At 37.4% G+C, this 25,782-nt stretch overlaps 1 protein-coding gene across 3 annotated transcripts in view; it reads right to left on the minus strand.

Moving 5' to 3' along the window:
• Positions 1–10,874: 10,874 nt before the first annotated feature.
• Positions 10,875–25,782, minus strand: part of snx19b (sorting nexin 19b) — a 37,306-nt gene continuing 22,398 nt past the window's right edge. For all 3 annotated transcript variants that reach the window (XM_063907233.1, XM_063907232.1, XM_063907235.1), the window contains exons 12-14: positions 16,791–16,975; positions 16,440–16,527; positions 10,875–15,126 (exon numbers count right to left, since the gene is read on the minus strand). In XM_063907233.1, the coding sequence (XP_063763303.1) occupies positions 15,003–15,126; positions 16,440–16,527; positions 16,791–16,975 (397 nt within the window). In that variant the 3' untranslated portion in view covers positions 10,875–15,002. The remainder of the gene's footprint in view (positions 15,127–16,439; positions 16,528–16,790; positions 16,976–25,782) is intronic.

The following is a 25,782-nucleotide window of genomic DNA, read 5'->3' on the forward strand; positions in this document are numbered from 1 at the left end:
ATAGATAGATAGATAGATAGATAGATAGATAGATAGATAGATAGATAGATAGATAGACAGACAGACAGACAGACAGACAGACAGACAGACAGACAGACAGACAGACAGACAGACAGACAGACAGACAGACAGACAGACAGACAGACAGACAGACAGACAGACAGACAGACAGACAGACAGACAGACAGACAGACAGACAGACAGACAGACAGACAGACAGATAGATAGATAGATAGATAGATAGATAGATAGATGTTCTAGGGCATTTAGGAGTATATATTTATTAATTGTATCAAGATAGTTTAATTTAATGTCAATGCTGGCTATGCTAGCTTTTCTGATCTCTGCTTTATTATTGACTTATTTGCCGATATACACATGTCTTTCTAGAATTGAAACCCTAACTGCGAAGGTGGAACTGTTAACAAAAAGCTAGCCTACTGTTGAGGTGGATAAGGGCTAAGCTAGGAGGCTCGGCTAGACTGCAGCAAAAGAGGCTGCACCTAATGTGAAAATGTTATTAAGAGATAAATAAAAACGTAGCAAGTGTCATATGATAAAGATGTATCACAAAAAGAGTAGCAGAGTAGACAAGTAGAAAAGCAATCATTAGGAAGAGTAAAGAGATTAAAACAGCTGTTGTTGATCACAGTTTAATGTGCATCTCTGTTCTTTTGCCCTTAGACTTGTGTCATATAGTTTGTTTGAAACAGTGTAACAGTGTAGTGTCTAGTACATCTATATGTGAGTCAGGGCACTTAAACAAAAGTTTAAAGAAAAGTTCAACACTTGAGTAAATGTCATTTTGCTTTCTGCAGGATCATCACAGAAGCAATTGCCACCTACTCTCCCAGAGGATAAGATGAGATTTAACTCCATTATTCTTTGTTTAGATAGAAGCAGATGGGCCACTTTCTGGGAGATGAGAAACCTCTCGTGTTTTGCATAAATCACATCCAGAGAGATTGAAGTTGTGAATGATTAGTTCTCAGAGACCAGCTGAGGCCTGAAGGTTAGTAAGTGTATCTGTTTTTTGTACTGGGAAAGAAAGCGAAAAGGAAAAAGACAGAGAGATACAGAGAGAGGCTATCCATTAAAATGCAAAATAACAGGCAGAAAGAAGGCAGGCGCTAACCATCTTGAAATCCAATCATGGCTGACTGCAAAATAGTTCAGCAATCCTCTGCTGATAATCTTGTTAAAAACTCAGTTAAACTCAGTATCTGTCCATTTTCAATCTCAATCAATCAAACAACTCTTATGTTTAGCCAATTACACCTGTAACAAGGTTAGTAATAAGAAGATTGCCATTAATCCTCATTATTATTTTTTAAAATATAGTAGGATTAAAGAGCACATGGAAGTTACGGATTATGAAAAATGTCATATACATCCTTGTAAATCCTAATCAGTTAAATAAGAATCTGTGCAAGTGCAAACTTTTGGACTGCCGGATGAACCCAATCTACCATTTCCGTGTACAAGAGTGGATTAACACCGTCAAGTTTTTAAATATTTCTAATACTTTGATGCGGCTGATTACCATTTACCATGTTACAAATCATAACAGCAACATAGACCTGATGTGAACTGCACCAAAAAAAGAAACAGAATACCATACTGTATCTATAGTTAAATTGTATGTACTGCATTGTAATGGTGAGTTCACACCAGAAGCGAAGAGAATTCAATTTAAAGTCCAGGCAAAGACTCATATAGACACAAATGGGCGCTGGGCAGTGCTGAATGATGTGTGAAGAGTTCAGTTTCTGCAAGTGACGCAAGTTAGAGCAGAAGAAACATATGGGAACATAACATTTACATTTTAACAAGATGTAATTGATGAAATCAACTTAACTTGCTAACAGAAATGGAGGAACATTAGCATTCCCTTAGAGTGATGCTCCCGTCCATCAAACGAAGGTTACTAGAACCAGGACACTCTACTTTAACGCTGTTTTGTTTAAAACCAATTCCTGAGAAAAAGCAGGCAACTAAAGAGGAGGTTTTTTAGCACTTTTTTAATGACAACACTTGCTGACTAAGGCCGGAAACAATGATATAAGATCGGTAAGTGGAAACCAAAGATGTAATGTTGCTGGAGGGAAGCTAAACAACAAGTTCTATTTAAAGCTCTATAAAGTCACGGGCATCCGGATCAATACAAGCCACTCCTTTCACACTGACATATTGTATTCACAATGCAATTTAATACTTAATTAATTAAAAAAGGTCAGCACTTGAAACATATTTGTAATCATTAAGGTAATATTATAAAGCTGCAAATTACAAAAGACATATTGGACATAAATAAAGTGCTTGAAGAAAGACATTCTTGTGATCTTTAAAAAATACAATGCTTAACATTTGTTATATTTTTAAATATTTCTCCGTATATGACTGGAAGAGAGACAGATTGCTACTAATTTTCCCACTCAGACCGCCTCGTTGGGCTGTGGGTAAACATCACCTCGAGAAGGCTTGGATCAGACTGTAGCCTGAGGGGTCACACAGGGGTCAGGTCTTTGATCATCCACCAATATGAAGATCACACAGTCAGCTGCCAGCTAGACTAGTCTGCAGAGCTGCAGGTAGTCCTATAAACAAAGAAACCCAGTAAAAACAGATCCATATAACACCAGGAGAGGCTAGTTCACCCTCAGCTACTTATGCAGAGCTGAGGTCATTTCTGCTCCATAACATCCCAAGCAAATTAATTCAAGTACAAATGACATGACTGTAGACTTACAGTGTAATGATAACTGTCCAATGAATGGTGAAACTTAAGTATTATGAATATAAAAAATGAGATGATACTGAAGAGATTTTAGCTCAAAGTTTATAACTCGACTTTTCCTTCTTTGTGTTACTGAAGCTGAACTCTTCGCTGTGGTCTTTGTTTAATGCATTTTGTACCTTTAAAATCTGTATTATCGAGCTGGTATACCACTGGAGAACAATAAAGTGGTATTTTCTATGTTTTCTGCAAAAAACCCTACTTTTCAGATCATAATTAGTGTATGCAAAAAAAGGAATGGTCATAATTCCCCCAAATATAATATGCTTGTATTCTATTTCTTCAATGCGGCAGACATAGAAATCAAATTCCATCTTGGTTGAGTTTTCTGTTCAGCTTTAGTTTATGCTCATTTGGTTGAGGTTAATACAAATGTATTTAGTGACACTTTCTGACTTGATCACTTCATATTTCCTTCAACTGTTGTTAATGTACTTATGTCAGGTTTAGTTATTCATCAGGTTTATGTTATGTTTAGTTATAGTTTATGTTTAGATGCATGTTTATTCTCAATGTTTAGTTGTCAAGTTACAGTCACTCATGTGTAGTCTTGTCATGCACAGTCTGTCATTCTACTTCCTGTTTTATTTTGAATGTACCTTTCTCTCTCGTTTCAGAGCCCTTTCTGCCATTGTGTGTTTTCCCTCCAGTGTGATTGTCAGCCCCTTCCTTGATTGTTGCCACCTGTGTCCCATTACCTCTTGTACATACTGTACGTATAGTCCTTGTCTCCCTTTGTGCTGTGCCAGTCCGTCTTGTGTCTTCAATAGAGCCAGCGAATGAACCAATAATCTGAACAGTGATATTCCACAGCCAAGTTTAGTTAGTTTCATGTTTTTGCCAGTTTGCTGTTCTACATTTTGCTTGAGTGATAAGAAAAGACCTTTTGGATTTTGTAACCTTGTCTCAGTTATGCATTTGAGTTCTACTACTTGTGTCACATTCCTAACATGGATAGCCTCTATCTCACACCTGTGTTATTAATAACCCTAAAACTCTACAATAGTGTTGCTTTATTTAAAACTATATTTCCCCTTAAAAACAACCTTCCCGTATAGCAAAATACTTGGCTCTCTTGAAGAGAATACAGTCATTTTTTTCTTCCAATATCTCCCCTGGCAGATATTCAGTAGCAATGAAGGATTATTTGTATGAATGAATATTAAAGTGTATCAAACATATTGATTTATTGACTTTATGATGCAACTTAAATCACAGCAACTCGCATGTCATAAAATTGATTCATGACGTGAAATGACTTCGACCTCAGCGTTGTGCTGTCGGCCCCTCGGGGCTGCAGTAGCATCAGGTCACATCTCTTCACGGCCCTAAGCTTTACTGACCGACATTTAAAACCCTCCAGTAACATTCTTCCTGCTGAACATTTCTCCACAATTAAAGGAGAGCGTTTTAGGAAATTATTTGAAGGATCCCTTTTAGGTGTGTGTTGTGTGTGTGTGTGTGTGTGTGTGTGTGTGTGTGTGTGTGTGTGTGTGTGTGTGTGTGTGTGTGTGTGTGTGTGTGTGTGACTGAAAGGAAATGTTTGTGTTCCTCTGTGCAGATATTCCCATGTGATGAGCAGCAGTTCATTTGAAGTTCACGCAGCATCCACGGAGCCAAGTAGCATATTTCTTTTTTTAAGTTCTGAAGGCGTGTTGATGTGTACACCATGTGTGTGGTTGTGTTTGTGTGTGTGGCTTACCATTTGCACTGTAAATGAGTGTGAAGGTGTGTCACACCAGTCCCTTGTGCGTGTGTGCTCTCATTGCCAGCATTGTGTAAAGGTCTGTGGAATGGCAGTGACGTTTCACACTCACTATTCTTTTGGCATGAAACCATTTTAGATTTCCTATTTGCTTTAGGAAATCAACAACTCATGCAACAAAGAGAACTCTACAGACAATACTGTATGTGGAGGTTAAAAATGAAGGCAATACGATGAAAATAGGAATACCATTTATGGCAGTATTAGATAATGACTGACATAAAAAAAGGATTATTGTTTTTTTTCTGAACAGATCAAGTTAAACAGACACTGTTTATATGACTTAGAGTACTTTAAATTAATTAGAGGAAATATGCTTTGCTTTTTTGTAGAGAGTGAGATGAAAAGATTGGATGTAAGTCCCTTGTCTGTGTAGTGAAACCAAGAGGTGGTTACCCTAGCTTAGCATAAAGTCTGGCAACAGCTAGCCTTGCTTTGGCCAAACTTCAATAACAGTGCATCTAAAGCTCACATTTAACATGTTTCTTGTTTAACTTGTTCACAAACAAATTTAAAAAAGGAAAATGTCCAATGTTGAAAGTGGAATTTCCTTGTGTTGTGGAGGACAAAGCCAAGCCAGCTATTTATCCATAATGCTAAAAAAAAAAAACCTATCAGAGCTTGGCCTCTTTGGGGGGGTGGGAATGGCACGGGAAATACATTACATTCCTATACTGGGCCACTTTTGGTCCGATGCTTATTCATTACAAACGTTTTTTGTTTTGTTTTTTTTCAGTTATTTCTGTCTTGTGTTTATTTTTACATCACAGAGCTACGTCATTATTTTAAGGGTGATTTAAAAAAAAAATCATGCTCTAACTTGGAATGATCTAAAATGTGGTCATTTCCAGGATGTCAGTCTATACAGACCGGCCTAATCAACTCTTCATCATACTATTTTGAGGATCTATCAGAGGAAGACTTGTTGAACTAGACCTAAATCCTAAATGTTTTTGGTGGGGGAAGAGTCTTAATGATATAAAAAGATGCCCAAATGATCGAAAACCACCCAAAATCATTTCAGATCGGTATGTTAGTATGCTAGCAATTGTGAATTAACATTAAAATACAAAATATAGCTGATGTACAATGAATTACATTAGTTTTCAAGGTATTTTCAAATTTCAGAGTAATTCATCTCATTACACTCTAACAACATGTCAATCTAATTATATATTTCAGTCAATTCTAACTGATTCAAATTATATTTAATTTTACAGACTGACTTTTCCAGTCATGCTGCTATTGGCTAATAGAAAACATAAAACATGATTTACTTTTGTGAATATTGAGAGTGGATATTGTAGAAAAACAAATACAAAATATGCTGTCCTTAATTATTGTTTGATACATTTATTAAAAAACCTTTCCTCATTTTGGTATTAAAAATGAATTTTCGTGGATATATGTTTTCTTAAAATGTCCTTGCCGTTGCAAATTGGTAGAACGAACACACTTTCTAGAAGACAGGGTTGCTTCCTGTCTGTTCACTGAAACGGTTGTTGTTAAGTGGAACACAGTTGAAATTAATGTTGTTGTAGAAATATTTTTGCCAGTTTTAAGTAAGGCTGAACACTGCTAGCATGTCATTGTTTCCCCTCCTCTTTAATTCAACATGACCTCACTGGCTGTAACATAGTATACGGGACATAATCCAGAACAAGCAGCACTGTTAAATTCCCCTTTTTAAAAAGTTTGGTATGGTTTGACAAATGGAGGCTTATTTCCCCAGTCTCAAACAATAACAAATACAGAGAACACAGCCAATTATACAGGCAGTTGTAACGAATTACGCAGCGGAGGACTGTGGGTGCAATTACAGCTGTTGTGGTTGTTTTGACTGCTCAGCGGTTTAGCTGGATTGCGGCTGCGGGGCAGAGAGCTGGTTACCAGTAAACAACTGGCTGGACTGGGAGTTAACCGCCTCCAGCTGTTGTTGCTCTCACATTTCCCTCTATATTCCTCAATCGGACCAAAACTTATTGATTCACATTATTTACTACCATCGTGTCGCATTGAAACTGATGCATTACTTCAGGAGACTTTGTAAAGGAAGAGATACTAGCAGTAAACTTCATAATTATAAATATTAAAAGAGAGCACACAGAAACGACTCTGCTTCATCCACAGCCTCCCTTTCCTCTCAGAGCAGTAACAGGTGGATCTCTGTTAGCTTAGCATGCAGCGCCTCCTTGTGGTTACTCTCAGAGGACCCTAGATCGGCTGTTTGGTTGTGTTGCCATCTAGAGTGAATGATTCACAATGCCCAACATTTCCTATGAAATGCCATGAATAAATATGCATTATATTTGTTTTTTAAATAATTTTGTGTGAGAGATTAAGGAATAAAGTCAAATGAATATTTCTAGATGTTATGACAAAATAATACCATGAATATATCCAAATGGTAAATGGACAAAACCCTACAATTTAAAAACTTTAACGCTCATGCAGTACAAGATGCATTATCCATTACATATCATTTAGATTTCATCATACGACAATATAGAGCTTATATAAGGCACTCGACTGTGTTCAAAAGATGCTTTGCAAGTGTGCCTGCCTATGAGGCACTAGAGGGCAGAGTATTGCAGCACCATGTCCCCTTGCTATTATTGAACCTTTACCAATAGATTCCTTCATTTAACAATTAAATAAAAAAGCACCATCTGATGGTCTTAAGAGCAAGTGAGAAGACAGTTAACAGCTGCATTTTCAACTCCAAAACTTCAGAAAAGGTGACATTTGTAGACATAACATGAGTCTTGCAGATGTTCCTAAAAGAAATACCTTTTAATTTAGGTTTTTCTGCTTCTCATCTTAGCAGAGAAAAGAACACAACACGTTCTCTCCAAAAAGGACAACAAGTTCTTGTTTCTGTCCTCGTTTATGTGTTACAGGTGTCTGTGTGTGTGAGCAGCCATTTCTAAGAATTTGCATACACTGATTTCATTACCTTGGACAGATTGATTTTAAAAAGGCAAACCACTCGCAGTTGAGCTGTTTCGTCTGGCTGTCCACAGCGTTCAGAGATCAATTTAACAATGTTTTTTTTACAAGAAATTAAAACGAAAATGGGGAATACATCCAAATATCCTAGTGGCATATTTTGCAGAGCATGTAATGAGGCCTCCACAAATAGACGTCAGGTCAGTGAAAATACGTTTTTGGGGTTGAATCTCAGGTTTTGTCCTTTTGAAACGCAGTCAGCTCGAACTTATATTACCTCAGAGCTGCAGGCCTGTGTGTGTCTGCATTTTATTATGTAAGGAAAGAAAAGAAAACAAGAGTTTGACCGGGAGCTAAGGTGGAAAACAACCAGAAACTAAAGTGTGCGTGGTGCATGGGGGGAGAGCATTGCATAACCTGCCGAGGATAAAGAACATGTGGGTTCCATGTCAATCAGCTCCACCACAGACTGACGCTGACGTGAAAGAAACATCTTAATTCATTTACTGCCTGCAAAAACAGTCAGTTTGGCACGTGGATTTTTTTTTTTTTACAATTTACCGAGAACTTCTGTGTGATTGTTTCTCATTTATTTGTATGACGATGATTCGATTACATTTTTCATTGTATTCACACAAATACAGTGACAGTTTTTCAACAGCTCAGAAAAACAGCACTACGGTACAACAAAAAAACACAAACATTGTGGATTTTGGATTTGGAGTAAACTTTCCTTGTAAGATTTATAATTAAGTTGCATACTTTGAATAATTTTACCACTTTAATTCTAATTTGAGTGGCTTTATTGACAGTACTGCATATAACACAGTGTTGACAAGGCATGTTTATATAATCAACACAAGTATGATTTCTAATTATTTTATAAATACAGATAAGATTACATACAATTAAATATAACATTTAATAAAATAATTTTGATAAAATGTATTATGACTATTATGGTATGAGATGATCTCTTACAGGAAGTAATAAAGAATTCAGCTAAAATGGGTCACCATAGCAACCTGTGACTTTCTCTTTACCATGTCAGCACCCCTCCTCCTCCATGTCTGGGTGCAGTTGCTACAGCGACCCTGTGAGTCGGTCTGGTCATGTGTGTGGGGTGGCAGCAGCCCTGGCTTCTCTCAAAACATAGTCCAAAAAGCACAAAGAGCGTTCAGCCGAGGGCATCCTGCTGGTGCGGACCGAGCAAAAGTCGGTCCAGTGATCCAGAAGCGCATCTTTCCTACTGTGTCTTCTAAGTGTCTTCTGAATGAGAGGACAGTGCTGCTGATGTTACAGTGTTATGCCATCCATGATGCCACGAGGCGCCTCCTTAACCACAATCACATTAAAGCAGTCTGGGAATATCATTGTTACATTTTCGTTCCATTGGAAGTTGCATTTGTTCATTTAATTGTGCAATATTTTGGGGAATTACTGTACTTTATTTAAAAGCAGTTATGGATCCCAGAGGTCTCCTGCTACTGCATGGTGGCTGGCCAAACCACTAAACTATCTAGATTTCAGTTAAGTGTAGTGTGATGCTTTTGAGGGTTTTCCACACTGATGATTAAAACGCAGGGGAAACACAGAATACTTATTTTGCAAATAAATGATGCTTTGAATGAAGAAAATAAAGAAGTTTAAATCACTTTTTAAAACGAGTGTCGCCTAAGATGGATATCACTATTGCCTTGTGTCATTGAGAGACCTGATCAGAAAAATCTATTTCTGTATAACTATCTAGGATTGATTATTTGCATATGTGTGTTTACAATGGGATGTATGACAAAATACAGTCATAATATGACTACCAGATTATTCAGATTAAATAGAATTGCCAAGTGAGTAATCGACCAGCAGATATATTGGTCGAACGAAAAGCGCAGTAACATTCTCAGTCCGGGCGCAATTTTCCCTAAAGAAGAAATGAAATTTACTCAAGCGCTGAAACTAAATTCAGTCAATAGCAATAAGACCAGAAGTCTACAGCTATGTTAACAACAAAGAGGCTGGATATTTAGGTACAGCATTGGTTTGAGGTAAATACTAACATGCTCATAATGACGATGCTGACATGCCGATGTTTAGCAGGTATGTTACCATGTTCACTATTTGAGTTTCGCATGTTGTATGCTCACATTAACAGAACAAGTACAGCTGTGGCTGACATGTCATTAGTTTTGCAGGTCGTAAACCAAAGTGTTAATAAATGTTCAATCAGATAGTGGCGCTAATTGAAGTTAGAGGACCTTATCATATCTAAATGACTTAATTATAGGAAAAAAATGTTTAGCCTAGGATTGAGGTCCCAAGGCCCTGACACACCATGCCCATTGGCCCTTGGTCAAGTTGGAGCCATTGGTGAGAGCACGTCAGCCATGTTTTTGCGTTATGTCCTGTACTATCGTAACTTTTCGCACTGGCATGCTTTGCCTCTTATACATGTTGAATCAGCAGTGAAGCCTCCTCTCAAAATCAATAACTCAGATTGTCCGTATTGCTTAAGTGCGCGACTAGAGAAAGAGACAGGAGAAACACTAACGTCTTAAGTCAAGACACATGCAGAGAATCTATTCAGTTTTTATCCTCATCTCACCTGCTCATTATGATACATGGACAATGTTATGCAAACGCTGCTTTATTTTAATGTATGAATCCAAACGACAGCTTGTTTATCTACACTCTACGTTTCTGTTTATAATTGGCAGGAGGCTTTAGTCTTTGCTGTGTGTTCAAATGCATCTTTTTGGCCAACAGTCAGATACTACTGCTTTGAGAGGAGCTTAGTGTGTCAGAGCCTTTAGACACTTTTGTATTTGACATTAAGAAATATCAATTATTCAATGTAAAAATGTTTTAACAATATGAATCAAGCAAAGATCACATTCGTATTCATTACAGTTTTATGTGTAAATCTGATTTAAGAGGATTCTTCAGAACGGCAAAGCCACCCTCCAAACCCTCAGCTCAGCTTTTGTTGTTAGAGAATTGGAGCTGACCAGAAACTGTTCCAAGAAATGGGTCTGATCTTTATTATGGGGTATTTAAAGGTTTTCATCCACACATTTTTGTTGTTGTTGGACGTGAACCACAAGTCTGCAGGCTGTAGCAAATGAGCGGGGAGATGATAGGGCATTGTGAATGGGGTCCATACAGAGGGGTAAGAAAATAATAACATGAAATGTATAAATGACCCTGAGGAGGCTCAGTATATTTCTGGTGAACCTCCAGACAGTTAAAACAAGCCTGGGATAAATTTAAAGTGAAATCTCATAAAAGATAACAGAGCAACTCACCAGCCTCTTGTAAACTGCATCACCCACCGCAAGCCAAGAAAATAATGAGTGTGAACAACAGTTGAAGGTTTAATAACTCATGTTTGGTAACTTTATTGTTTTTGCAAATATGTTCAGGAACACCCAGCAAATGTTTAAAAGACTGTGAAACAATATGTGCTAGCAAAGGGAGTTTCACAGTGTACAACACAATGCCACGTGTCCGCAAGTGACAAGTGAGCAGATAAACACCAGACACGGGACAGGAGGGGAAAGGGTGAGAAAGAGTGCAAAGGTGATAGAGAACAGGATTACACCTAACAGTTTCACCGTACAACTTCATATACTTCTGAAGTATACAGATAAGGCTTTAATATCTATATATTCACTGTTTATAAAACATTGGCAGCTCTAATTAACATTTGGCATAAATGTGTGACAAAGAATCTAAAATCTAAAAAGCAGATAAGCACTGAAGCATATTGCTGCCACTTTAATAAAAAAAAGTATTTGTTTTTTGGTAATAAAAACAAACATTTCTCAAGCAGAATTATCCAGGTTATATTACAACAAGACATTTTTCATGACTATGACAACTTAATATCTATTGCTACATATGAATTATTTTTATCACGCTGTAACCTGTAAACGTTTTCAGTATTACACAAAATCAACATGTTCCGTTAGGACTGAAAAAGTTCCTTCTTATGACCTAATAAGTTGGTATACTGTTAATAAAAAGTTACTGCAGGTTAATCAGTCATACATCACATTTTATGTGTATGTACTTACTTACTAGATGTAAAACAAAACGTTATCACTTTGACATTTGTTATATTGTGGAAGTTCTTAAACAGGACAGATAAGAGCGTAAACACCTTGAGAAATGGATATAGGCGTATGTAACAGTAGTAGATGAAAACATGCATACATTGAGTTTCTTAGGCAGATTTTCTGTGAAAACTATTGACTGTAAATATGCACTACATTTAGGATACTTCCCAGCTTTAGGGAAGTACTTTGTGGGAGTTGTATTTTTTTTGTATACTTGCAACGCATTGTTTATTCTAACTTTAAATGATACTGTACATTGGCCCTGTCTCATCCCAGGCATTAAATAAAACATAACCAAATATAAATGAGTCAATGCAGGCTACACTGTCCATAATATGGGCGCTGCTTTGATTTCTCATTATACCAATATACCAACTTATGTTATAACAAGAAAAAGTGATGGTAAGTAAAGACCAACATTATCCGCAATATGTAATGGCAAATACAAGCAGGAATATATGTGGTGTTTCACATGGCAACATGCATAGGATTCCTTCATGACAATACATGTAACCAAGCAAAATAAAATCTCTTCAAAACCAATAACTGTAACAGCTTTATGCAAATTTGACACAATGAAAAAAAGGTTTTACTACAGAGAGCTGTTTACTTAGTGCTTATGTTGTACAGAAGCAGGCTCAGCTGCCAAGCCACCTTGTAAGGCAAGATCCAGTTAAAAGCACTTCATAAGCGAGGACACACCTCTTTGTTGGTTCAGACACCTCGGAAAAGTCATCATTTAGTAAATCAAACAAATAAATAGGTCAATAAATAGGCTTAATCACAAGATCCCACAACAGAAAGGAACACATTGGACCATGATACGAATGCAAAACAGTGGAATGCAAAACTTGTTTTTTACCTTCAGGATGGAATGCAACATTTGTCCAACCTGGCATCTAAACCACTCATGATTTAACAGGATATGCAGATTCAGTCACAGGAGACTTATTTCATATTTGAGAAAGTAGTGCATATCTTAATATCAGCATGACCAATTTGGACTTTATACTCCCAAAAATAAAACACAAAAGTAAGTGGCTTTATAATGTTCAGAACAACATGTCCAAATTCAAGACATAACATTTTGAACCTTAAACGTTTCGGAAAAGGTTACTCTTCATGATTGTCATGGCCAGCTGCAACTGAAGAAGGATAAGACATTATGGTTACACTGTATTGACCTTAACCCTTACCCCAATTGATATAAAGGATAACCTGTGTTTTGGCATACTTTGGATATTTTCAGCAAACTACAACAGTTTTTTGTTCCTTGTCTCTATCCAACTGAGAAATTAAGTGCTGATTGTTTGTGTAACCACCATGAACGCAGTAAGATGCTAAGGCTGATTTACAAAGTGCAAAAACCTTCCACAATATGTTGAACATTTCTCTATACCGGGTGGTTACACCACTAAAACTCTCCACAAGGTTTTTAAGTTGACTAGATAATGACCATAGTTTGAACTCTATGACTATGTAAAGCAAAGGTGGATGTTCGGAATGAGTGATTGAATACATCCACAACAAATCTGTCCATCGGTCGACAAGGGTTGATTGACTATTTGCTTTGTGGTAATTCATAGAGCAGCACATTGCATTAATCAGGACAAAAATCAACCACCCTTGCACATTTGGAAAGATTTTAGCAAATGACTCAAGTTGCTCCAATCAGGTGGAGAAGAAAAATGTGAGATGACTGTAGCACTGCCGATCAGAGCGAAGTTTGCATGACTTTAAGTACTGACCCATTAGCTGTCAGAATGTCATGACTTACTGGGACTTTTTATTAGAACAGAATTATTGTTAATCTTACGAGTAAAAGTGTGAAAAGTGTTTACAAAGCAAGCAGTTTTCATTGGAACTTTTTCCACAGCAAAAGAAGCTATAGCTCCTTAAACTTGCATTAGCTCTAATAGGGGAGACTGCCCTTCTTGCAAAACAAGTATAAATATATGAAAGTCTATGAAAATTGACCCTACTTCTGGCTTGATTTATAAGCTTAGTAAACTCGTTAGCAGTTTATGATCTTAATCACTAGTTTCAAGTCTTTGTCAACAATGCATGATATTCACTATAGATGTTTGTTTTAGGGCTGGGCTACATTGTGATGGGCAGGTTGCTTCCACGATGTTGTCCGGTTTGGGTGTTGTCCATGTGTTGGTCTTACAACTTCAACCCATTCAGTGTTATTTCAGTTAACTGTGACCTTTTTTTGCCTTTCAATTTGTTTTAGTGTTCAGGTGTACCAGGCTCACTCCCCCTTAACCAAAATGGCAAACTTAAGGCTCCAATACCGTATTCAACAAACTGTTGGTCTGACATCAGGAAGACTACATCGACTAATGATTGCCACTGAATTTTTCAAAAATAATCACCACAAAGGTATTTATTTCCGGGTATAGGCATACATTTCTGGACTGGATAGCATGGATTTATAGAACTAAAAGTTGGAGATGAAAAAAATTGAGGGAACTCCAGCATTCCGATGTTCGCGTTGACTGGACCAAAACCAATCCTAAATCCCTCAATTACCTGTTTTTGTGGTGCCCAGTTCTTACATAATTCAGACATTAACTGCACATATAATTCTCAGAGGGACCTGTTAAAGGAACTGTGACGCATTGTGAAGCCAATAAAATATCTTATGGTCAACTCTTCACTTCACCACAGTATGTACTTTTCCTACACCTGGGGAAGTAAAAAAAAAAACCCTGCCAGATACATGCTATCCCTCAGGAAGGCTCAGATTTAGGATGTATGGATCACATTAAGTCATAAAGACATGTCTGTCTTGATAAAGAGCCAGTAGGATATTGTGGAATGGGTCAACAGAGAATAGAAACAGTGATGCCTAATACAAATAAAGCATTTTGAGATTTAAGTTCGGGGTGAAAAGCAAATCCCAGATTAGAGCAACAGGTGTGGGATTTCTTTTTCCACAAAACTGTTAAAGGGAATGAGGGCAGAGTCCAAAGACCATCTGAATTGAGTTTCACTAAAGCCAGAGAGTTTGGCAAGCATGAAAAGGCCTTATGTAGATATTGGAAAAGGCTTTGCCACATGTTTAGATCTGACCAGTACTTCAGAGATGTTCTGAGATCAAACACAAACCAGGTGTTTTCATGTAATCAAAGCCGTTTCATCTGCAGTTTGTGTTATTGTGTGTGCATGCAGCCTTGTATAACAATGCATCAACACATAATTAAAGTCTTGCCTGAACAGAGAGTATTTGGTCTCACCAGAAACATTCACATTACATTCAGTCTTGCAGAACGTAAGTAGAACAGGAGCAGTCAACAACTCATCGTTTTTGAATGATCAGTCCAGATGATGGAGGTTTAATCTGGGTGTGCCGGTGTGCCTGTGGGTTTCCTCATGCCAGCAGCTTCTCTGGGTTCTTTGAGAGGCTTTGCAGCAGGCTTCTCTGGAAGCCCTCTTCAGGTATTTCAGGAACCAGGAACTCCAGCAGAAGATCAAATAGGCAGAAGACCAGATGTCTAAGGGACCATAGGACCAGCAGTCAGCATCTTTTCGTTAGGGTCTTTGGCTCGGTTGACCGTACATGATTAATTCCAAATAGGTAATGAAAATGAAATAGAGTTTAATCAATATAGAGGTGCTTGCTGACCCAAATTATAATAATGCACACTATAATCTACGTTATATTGTCTGACATCTAGCTCGCTAAAAAGTCTATAAATTAGCAGAATGTTAGATGTTTAAATGTACGCAACATCAAACTGAATTTGATGCTCAATTTTAAAAAGGCAGCCATGTTTATAACCTGCAACAGTACCAACCGTATGTGATATATGTTGAGAGTAAAAACTAAGCTGACGTATTAGGAGGCGTAAGATTTAATCTTTCTTAATTTAGATTTAGATTATTTAAAGTGAAGAGAAGGGTTTCATGCAACTCAGCGTTAATTTAATGGAGACTAGATTAGGAGACGCTATGCTAACATAGCTGATGTGAGGCCCTTTGTTTACACTCGGTGCTCTGTAACTTCTTTGAGTTACAAACTTCCTCTCACTGGACATAATTCAATAAGGCATATATCCGTCTAAATAAGTTAAATTCCCAATTAATGACAGAAAACAACACAGTCATACGGTTCAAAAGGCTCTACTCACAATGTGCTCCATAATTAATATCAAATGGAACAAGTTTATCATAAGTAAGACTTCTTATACCGCGCTCTGTCTTGCAGACACCGTGCCTGAAAAGTCTTAATGAAATACAAATGTAAATGTGTTCTTTTAAAAAACATTATATGGGAAAAGTTAAGCTTTTTCTCTGTTTGGTTTTGTTAACTTAATCCTGATGTCTGTCTGAGCCTGTTTGTAACAAATGAAAACACTACATGACAGTTTGTTTCTACATCTGTAAACCTTTATCCTCTCCAGCTGTTTACTCAGCTCTTTGTTTACTGAAGAAATTAGTCCACACTTCATGAATACGTTTTCCTGTTCTGCTTATTTGCAGAAACTGTAAATCATGCTTTGGTGGTATGTTCTGCTAGATTTGGGCTTGACCTTAAACTCCATTTTGTGTACTCATATTTTCTCTCTAAATTTCTAAGCGTATTATTGGATGTTTAGCAGTGATGATACATGAAGCTAACACCACTATCAATGTTTGCATTTTGACTGAGATAAGAACTGGAAGTAGGGGTGCAAGTGACGACCCAGCGTTTCTTTCCCCTTCTCCATGCATCCCCAAAGCACTGATGCCCTGGGTAAATTTGCCTAAACTGTACATTTTGTCCGACTGTAATAAAGAGGCCATTGAGTGTATAGTGTTTGTTTACCTGTTAATGTAGGGGTTTTGAAGAGAGTCTAGCGCTGTCTCCCAGCTCAGTTTGTACTTGTTTGAGCCCAACATGTCAGAGACCAGATCTAAAGCCAAAAAAAAGAGGATTATTTAACACAGTGTAACGTGAGCACGGCTTATACTTGAGTTCCTCAATTAACCTCAAACATGTCTTTCCACAGAAAAGTTTTAGCTAATTATTAGCCTACATATACCTCGATCAATATAAACTATATCAACAAAATTATCAATGATCTGAAATGCAATAATAATGGGCTTGAGATGTATTTGTCTGGTTCTACAATACATATTCTCAAAATTGTTACTTTTTGTTTGTGCGTACATGTACCTGGTAGGAGGCTCATCAGACAGTGTAAGGCTTGTTGCCTGGTGCTGTCCTTTTGCTGTTGGCTGCGTTCAAGTTGAGGGTCAGTGGGCAAAGCTCCTCCTGGCCACACAGACTCCTGGATGACCTGCAGGTACCCCACCCAGTATGCAGTGGTTGTCAGGTTGGCTACGCTCACATCCAGCCATCTGAAATACACAAACACACAACAGTGGTCCGGAGTTAGAAAAGTTGATGAGAAGAGTCTAGAAGTGGCCACAGTCCATGTCAGCCATTTTTTATGGTGTTTAACATCAATGAATTATCAGATGTTGGGATATGTATTGTATTTTTGTGATTTTGGGGACTGAAACAATCCTCTCTTAAAGTACGGTCAGTAGTATTTAAACTTTGCTGCAAACTCAATTAATTTGATCGTGATATCCATCAGGGCACTTCCTAGAGTGGAAAAGTCAGTTCAATCCCTAAAATGTTGAACTGTTGGGTGTTGGGTGGATCAGCCACTGTTCATTAGCATCATTTGAGTTGTAAATAGATTGATAAGCGTTATCTACATATAGCAAACATTCTTCGTAATCCATCTGATGACGCGTCAATTTCGTCCATCAGTGCACCCTTAGAAGCTAGCATTTTAAGATATGTCTATTTAGATTACTAAATAAAGACTTACAAATGTTACAAAAAAAAGGTATTGCTGGTTTGCTGGCAGCTTTTGGATTTATGTTGATGGTACAAATAAATCTCAAATGTATCCAAGCACAGGAGCTTTATTTTCTCTCATCAATAACCTTTATTGGTAGAAATGGTGTACACAAGTTATGTTAAGAAAACATAACAGTAGAAAGTAAATCAAAAGAAGCTCTTGGAGATTAATTATTAGCCCTGCTAGCATGTTAGCAGTTAGCTCTTCAGATTCTGAAGGTCACAAACAAGCCCCTTGAGAAGTCATTACATCACCAAGCATCTGGCCCTCCCAATGCGCATGTCACTGCTGCTTTACTCAAGAGCATATCTCATGTCACAGTATAAATACCTTGTTTACAGTTGGTTAACCTCCTGACTTTAAAGGTCCCTCAGTCGGTCAGTCAATGTGGTGTGACCTTGCCATTTTGCCTGACCTCACCATTGCTCAATGATCTTGCTCTCAGACCACCCAATCTCTTCAACTTAACCCACGCCTCATTGCATTCCCACACGGATTATAATTTTTAAAAATGCATAAGAGGGGTCCAGCCTGGCACAGTCTCACACTGGAAGTGATCTCAAACTGAGGCCATCACCCTGAAGTCTTCTATAAAACTGCTGGATTTAAAGTCTTGTGATGAATACATTCAATAGGCTCTGTGTAGCTCGGAAACGCTGACCCTGTAGTTCTGACCTGACCTTTGTCATGCCAAGATTTACCATCTGGGGTTGAAAACACAGCCGGTCACCACCCAGACTGGATGAGGAGGTTATTAAAAGCACAAAGTAAAAGCTAAAAACAACATCTCGATGTAGCTCAAGTATTCAAGCATTCTACAGGTCAGGAACATAAATCCGTGGGAGGTAATAGTCATTTTGAAGTAGTCAAAATGAAAACAAAGTAAGTATATATAAAATTAGGGTGTTGAAAAAAATAATTTCAGGTACTATAAGATATTTCTAGGGCTAACAGACCCTAAAATATAACACTGTGCAGATGCTGTTATGTAACAAAAAACTTCAGAGCTCTGTTAAAAAAAACAGGGACCTCCCTCTGGTCGTAATGTTCTGCTTCTTTTGCTCACTTCATGTGGCCCCAAATTAAGTTATTTCATTAGCTTGTTCTGGCCAGTTACCACGCTGCTGAACTACTCTAACAGAAGCAATGGATGGACAAGTTGTGCCAGCCAGAATTTTGGGTTTCCCTACTTTACACTTTTTTCGTTTCATAGTGTTTCATAACAGCACAAGGGACGCCAAATATGTAATGCTAATAGTTAGGTATTTTCTGTTCATAAAGTTGTACAACTGCAGCGGAAAAACTGGCCTGGAAGACATTCTCAGATAATTATGTATTCATTTATGTTCCGGGAAAGACAGTTCACAACTTCAGCTCCAACAAACACAAAACAGGCAATTAACCTGCATGGCTCCAACCTCATGAGATGTTGTTTAGTCTCATTTGTGACTCAAGCACTCTGTACGCAGGTGGACCAACTATAAGGCATACTGTACAGCTAATGCTAACTGGACCCTTTCTTGTATGATGTGGGAAAATGAAAGTGAAAATGTTATCAATCTGGTTCAACAAGTATCCACTGTGTTTCTAAAGTAGAATTACAAACCAGTGCTAATTGAGATTTCTAAACTTTTGAGATTTTTCTCAAAAGTTGTAAATAATAATGTTTTATCAGAATTCAGAGGAAGTCAGAATACACAGCTATAAAACTTCAGAATCAAAGTTTAAACATTGACAAACAGGTTTCACTTAATTGTTTTAAGTTAGATAAGATCAATACACTTACCAAATATATAGGGGAACTAATGCTGAACTTGTGTTGTACTTCATATTTTTGTACATATATATTTGAACTAACCTAATACAATTATGTAGGCATATTTTGTTTTAATGTAAATAAAGTCAAGTTTTAATTTTTTTTTTAATTGAATCTTGACTTTAAAGTAAAGGTTCTTCAGTCAGTAGCCAGTCAACCACTTCAGCTAAACAATTATTAGAATTGCCCGAATATTACACTCAAATTTATTCAAATTAGTTGTATTTTTTTAATTGAAGGTATATGCCTGCTGTAGTTTATATTGTATAACACAAAAACAAGGGACATTTCAGTTTTCGGTTTGAAAATAACTTAAAGGGACATAAATGAGTTTGTAAATTCTTTACTCACACATACACAAACACATTGTTGCTGATTATGCAAGTATGTTGCCCACTGGAGTCTAGCCTCACCCCCAGTAACAGTGTATTTTGGTGCAGGCTGGTTAAAGCTCAGCAGGTGGACAATGAAGTTTGTTTCTTCACCAGCTCATACCAGTCAGAGACAAGCTCACTGAATCACACTGGGTTAAGACTGCAAAAAGGAACATATGGAAAGAGAGACCGACACTCACTGACAGCATAATAATGACATTATTTGGACACTTAGAGTTTATGTGAGGGATTCAACCGGCTCTTTAGAGCAACGACTGTAAATCTTCAGAATAATTGAATCCCGTCATGGTTACATGGTTTTACAGGAGAAAAGTGATGATCTTTCCTTAAAGGGCTTGAAGGGCCCATGACGGCCACACATTCATTTAAATGTTTTGGATTTGGACTGGAGAAACCTTTCTAGTTTTACTCGTAGGGTATCTTTGAACAAAACAAATTGTTAACAAAAATAGGAGCAATTTTCCTTTATGGAATTGTACACAAGTATTAAGACTTTCTGCATATGAGGGTATTATCCTTAATGGTTTTCTGAGGTGCAATTGTTGTGATATAAAAAAAGGAAGAAGGAAAGCTAGAAGTGTACAGTGGGGCAACCAATGCCACCAGTCTGCCACCAGTCAAGGTTGATAAAGACTCTGTAAAATTAAGACAATAAAAGCAGGTGCAATCACAACTACACACAGTTTCAATCTACAAGACGAACGATAAATTATCGGAGTAAATCACTGTGCTGCTACAGAAAACATTAAAAGATCTTACCCTAAAGACATCATCCTTTTTGATACAAACACATTCAGTTTACAGAAATCGGTATCAACTCACTTGACACTATCACACAATCCTAAGAGCAGTAGGTTTGATTATCTGCCATAATACTGTACTTTGAAATCAAATGTTCCATAGCAAGCATCAAGTGGACCTCGAGTTGAGATTGTCAGCTGAGGTTTCAAAGGTTAAGAATGAGCTGCAAGCTTAGATTAAATTGTGTTAATCATAAAATGAATAGCAGGGAACATTGACACCTATAAAGGGTCTAATAAAAAGGTATCAAATTGAGTTTTAGACTTCTAGTAACCTCTTTAGTTCGTGTAGTGCATGAGGACGCACATGCACACAAACTTGTGGCACATTCCAGACACTTGCTCACCAATCCAGTGGTCAAGAAGAGGCGGTAACGCGGCAAGATTGGCAACAATCTGCCAGCAATGAAGGGGATGAAGAAGACTGGAAGCTGTTTAACGTGGATGTACCGCACATGATTCGAAATAGGAAATTATGAAGGATAAACAAACTCAACACTATAACATTTTTATAAATGGTCGGTTAATGTTTGCGTAAACACACTGAACAATGCCTCTCCGACTGAAACCACATCATTTACGATTGCATGGACGCATACTTTCAGAGACACTGGACAATGAGAATGGAAAGTTTGTTTTCTGTCTGGTTGCGTGTTTAAGTTCCCCTTAAGAGTTGTTTTGGCGGGGGCCTTTACTGCATTTGAAATCTACAAAATGATTTGTTTACATGTGGAAATGTTTAAAGTGAGAGGCTATTCAGGACATGCAGCAGCTAATGTATGTCATATGTGTTGGAACAAAAATGCTGCTAGAATTTCACATTTGATCTCACATCCACAAACAAATAAAAATGTAAAAGTAGATTATGGTTTTGATTTTACAATGCGTTACATATATGTGTTACAGCCTTACTTATTATGTTAGTTGCTTGTAAAGTGAGCCTACTATTCAGACTCTGCTAATAATTATATTATATTAATAATTGTATTGTTTCTATGTGTCAATAATTGCCACCTTTGGCGCATACATGCACATTGCACATTTTCAGATCATACTGTTTTAAAACATCATCACCATTTATATTGATTTCATACTGTACATTCTTTACAAATTATGTATTTCCTTATGCAGTTGTGGGCTGCCATCATGAGCCAAAACGTGTGCATATACTGCACTTGAAGCAGTTGTGAATGACCCTACAGTATTTGTTTACAAGTACATACTGTATATGGGCTGAGTGAGAGATAAATGCAGATTTTGATCAGAACTAATGTAATGTCTTTAATAAGCATACTACTACAACTATAGTTTTTGAATGCCAAACACACTCCCACTACAGCGTCTTGGATCACTATAGTGGGAGTGTGTGAATTAGCTATACGTAAACACATAACATGTAAAGGGAAATTAACTTCAAAACTTTCGTCATACCAGGCAAACAATATGATAAATGTCATAAATATAAAACATTTCAAAACATGGAAACATTACTGTCCAGCAGCTCTTGCTTAACAGATGAGGACAGTAACTTACTATGTGGGTAAATGTGGAGAACATGAAAGTGTTTTGAAGACCTTAAGATAAAAATAGCGTTTGGTACCCGTAAATTGTGTCTGTGTTAATGGCCGGAATTCTGCACTATGCTCCTATAAATAACCCGCTGGTTAAAGACAGAGTGTCTCAATCTAGCTTCACACTTCAGTCTAAATTAACACGCTGACACGGTCTGGTCTGTGATCAGATTTAATTAAGGTCGCGCAGCCAGCAGACTGTTCCAAGTTTCCATCGTCTGAGACCAATCAAAATATAATCAAGACAATGAAATAACAAAATACCAAATTCTAGGCAAGAACACCTGGCAGCAACTTGTCAGGGCCAAGCAGAAACTATTTGTTATAATACTCATGGTTAAAGATATTAAGATGTAAAGTAAGGATCACATATTTGCAACCTCTACTGCTGCATAACATTCCCGAGTGATAGCCAGAGCCAAATTGGGAATCAGATCAAATCCCAACTTTTTGGGATCTAAAAGCAGTCAAATATAGCTTACTCGCTCACAGCATTTACTGTTAGTGGATTTCATATCTGCCACCAGTGGATCAGAGGAATAGTGTTGAATCATTGGTGCGCGCATGTGCATGCTCCAGCCCGTGCAAATGATAAACAAAACAGGCAGCCACTCATGGAAAAACAAGCTCCATAGTGCTGTTAGAGATTTAAAACTCTGCAGGGTACATTTAACATTATCTGCACCGTAGTAAATCCAAACATTATTAAATAAATTGCTAGCAAGTTTTTATTTTATTTTTAAACGCAGGCTCATATTCTCCAGGCAGGATGTGAAGTCGAAAACAGCAAATAAATGAATAAACATTTTAATGGTTGTGGTTTAATGTTCTCACACAAGCCTGTCAGTTATTTGTATGTGTTTCAACAGAACCTGAAATGTACGTGGAAATAATAAATAAAAATGTATATTAAGTCCCAGGAAAAAGGCATACTTGCGCATCATCCAATAAATCAATTATTATGTTTCACTGACTAAACAAAGAATTGTATGGTTTCTAGTAAAAATGGATGACATAAAACTCACCTAAATTATTGAGAATTCAGAGTTGTACTGATCTACGTTTTGTTTCCAAATCATGAAAAAAAAGACAAAGAAAAAGGTAAAATGTTCAGATAAGAAAAATATTAATATTTTGAGTGTTAACTAAACATTAAAAAGAGATGAGAGTTAAAGGTCCTAGTATTTGTGTCACATAGACAGGTCCTGACAAATAGCTACGTATACGTCCTTGCAGATACTGTAAATAAATGTGTTTTATACCTGGTACATGAAATTTGGGATTAGGTTCTAATTTGGTACAGAGTTTCGGTTACCAACCCTAAAAATACCACATCTAAACTGGGCACATCAAGATTTTTACTTCTTACACCATGTCTAGTCTGGAGGCTAAGCATGAGCCATTTGTAAAGGTGACATTTTACGCAGATTTCCATATGGAGGAACGTGGCCAATAAGTATTAAGTACCAACATTTGTAATAGAAACCGGATTTATCTGTGACCTCACTTCTCAGGTAAGTGTGCGACGGCTGGGAAACCTTACTGTTCACCCTGGTTCCCATTATACTTCATTTGTCATTAAATGGTCTTACATCAGAGGGAACAGCATGGGCACATGGAGATAATGAATACAGTTTGCATCCCCACATATGAGATCATTTGTCTGTAGCCTGTGAGCAATAAGGAGAAATCACAAGTCATGACGTGGACACGGCTGTGTGGCAGACAGGAGTCATGTGGAAATTATCTTTGTGCAAGACCATGACCAAAGATTTCCTGGGAAAATGGACAGCGCTGAGTTTCTTCATAGGAATACAACATCACGTTCCATAAGCACAGAAGTTGTGCTGTAAGCATGGCTTATTGACTAAGACTAAAGGCCAATTTTGTCCTATTTTTTCAATCTTGAGTCTTTTGATTGGGATATGAAAGTTGCTCTCACTAAGAACAAAATGCAGATCAATTGTTAGGCCATCCTTCACTTTGGCAAGAAAGGTATGATTGGATAGAGAAACACATTTGAAAGTCGCTCTTGGCTGTAGAACCTCCCTGTCTTGATCGACAGTCAAAGTGTCACCAAATTCTACCGATAACAATCAATAATTCCTGCATGCAGACATACACACAACCCCCACCTGTAACTGTGTTGACCACAATAGCTACTGATCGAGTAGGCATTTCCAAAACCATTACTGATTGTCTTGATACATATATACATGTCATTAGTACAGATCTAACGAAATACAGTACGTTCCAATGTTTCTTTAAAGAGAAACTTGCTCGTCATGGCAAAAATAAAAGTCAGTGCCAGCTACTCACCAAAACCAGCTCTGTTCAATTTAAGAAGCAGGGATAACATTAGAGGTCAGTCCATGTGATGAAGTGTTAATTATCCAGCATTAACAGCCAACCTTTACTTAGAACAGTCATGGATATAGACAGAAGAAGAGACTAAGATTAAAATCGCTATCTGTTTATTTACAACATGTGCTATTTGAGAATATAGTAGCATGATGGTGATTACTAAACCAAATTAGCCTTTGCTAAAATAAATGTACAATTTGTATGAGGTATTTGAGCAACCTACCCAAATACATTTGTGGATGGTGTTTTCAAGGGTGATGGAAGGTTGGTTTTACATTTCAATGCTGTTTTAAAGCCCACCAGACAAAAACCTTTTTTTTAATAAAGTATGAGAAACGATGTCTATACAATAAAAACTGAGGTGTAGGAGTGCACGCTATTCAACATACGTTAGCAAGTAAATTAAAACAGACGTGCTACTAAGTCTACTTTAAATAAGATTTAGAGGGATTCCCTGATTGTTCAAATGATGATGTTTAAATTCCTAGTAACACAGGGCTGCTCCACTGAAAAGGTTCACATATTAACTCCAAAAGTATGATGTTCTACAATATAATAAATGTGCTGTTAATTTGAGTGTTTGGACAGAAAGTTCAAACATATAATCACAACATTTTATGGTGAGTTACATCAATCTCACTCTGGAGTATTTGTACTTTTCTTTGATATCTTGTAAATAGTTTGAAGAGGCTCAGTTGAGAGAGTTGAGACTTTAGAACAATTTCACATGCTAACAACTAGCAGGCTGATGTTGAGAGGGCATTGTTATTGACCGAATCAATCTTAGATTTGTGCTAATTTAGTTATGAATATTCATTTTCGTATAGATAAATACTTTTATTTGAAAAGTGAGTTTTCTGGGTATTTATTTTTCATTATTTGTCTGAAATGTGAGTTTTATTACAGAAAATCTGAAAGTGTTGAATATTTATAAACAAGTACAAGCCCAATACAGAAAAAAAAATCAACCAAGGAAAAGCACAAACAGATGCAAAAGGCATGATGAGACCGTTAGGCCCAACACTAGTGGGTAGTTGCAAGGCAAATGCAATAACAGTGAGGTGGATTTCATCATCCTTTAACAGCCCACACAGTATTACTCATACTACAGTAATAATACTACACCATCAGAGGACCAGACTTCCAGTTGTGAGGAACACAGATGTCAGCAGTGGGAACAGTTGCTTTCACCTCACTGTGTAATGTGTCTGCTCCCAGCGAGGCGTACACCTCAGTGCAGCTCATCACATCAGCACCTCCATTCAGGAGACGGTGCCATCTTACAGCCGACCGCCCCGATGTCTAGAGTCAGCTCTGTTTCTCTGTGTATGTTTGAGTGTGCGGGT

Source organism: Eleginops maclovinus, chromosome 18 (genome assembly GCF_036324505.1).
Source record: "Eleginops maclovinus isolate JMC-PN-2008 ecotype Puerto Natales chromosome 18, JC_Emac_rtc_rv5, whole genome shotgun sequence".
NCBI lineage: Eukaryota > Metazoa > Chordata > Actinopteri > Perciformes > Eleginopidae > Eleginops > Eleginops maclovinus.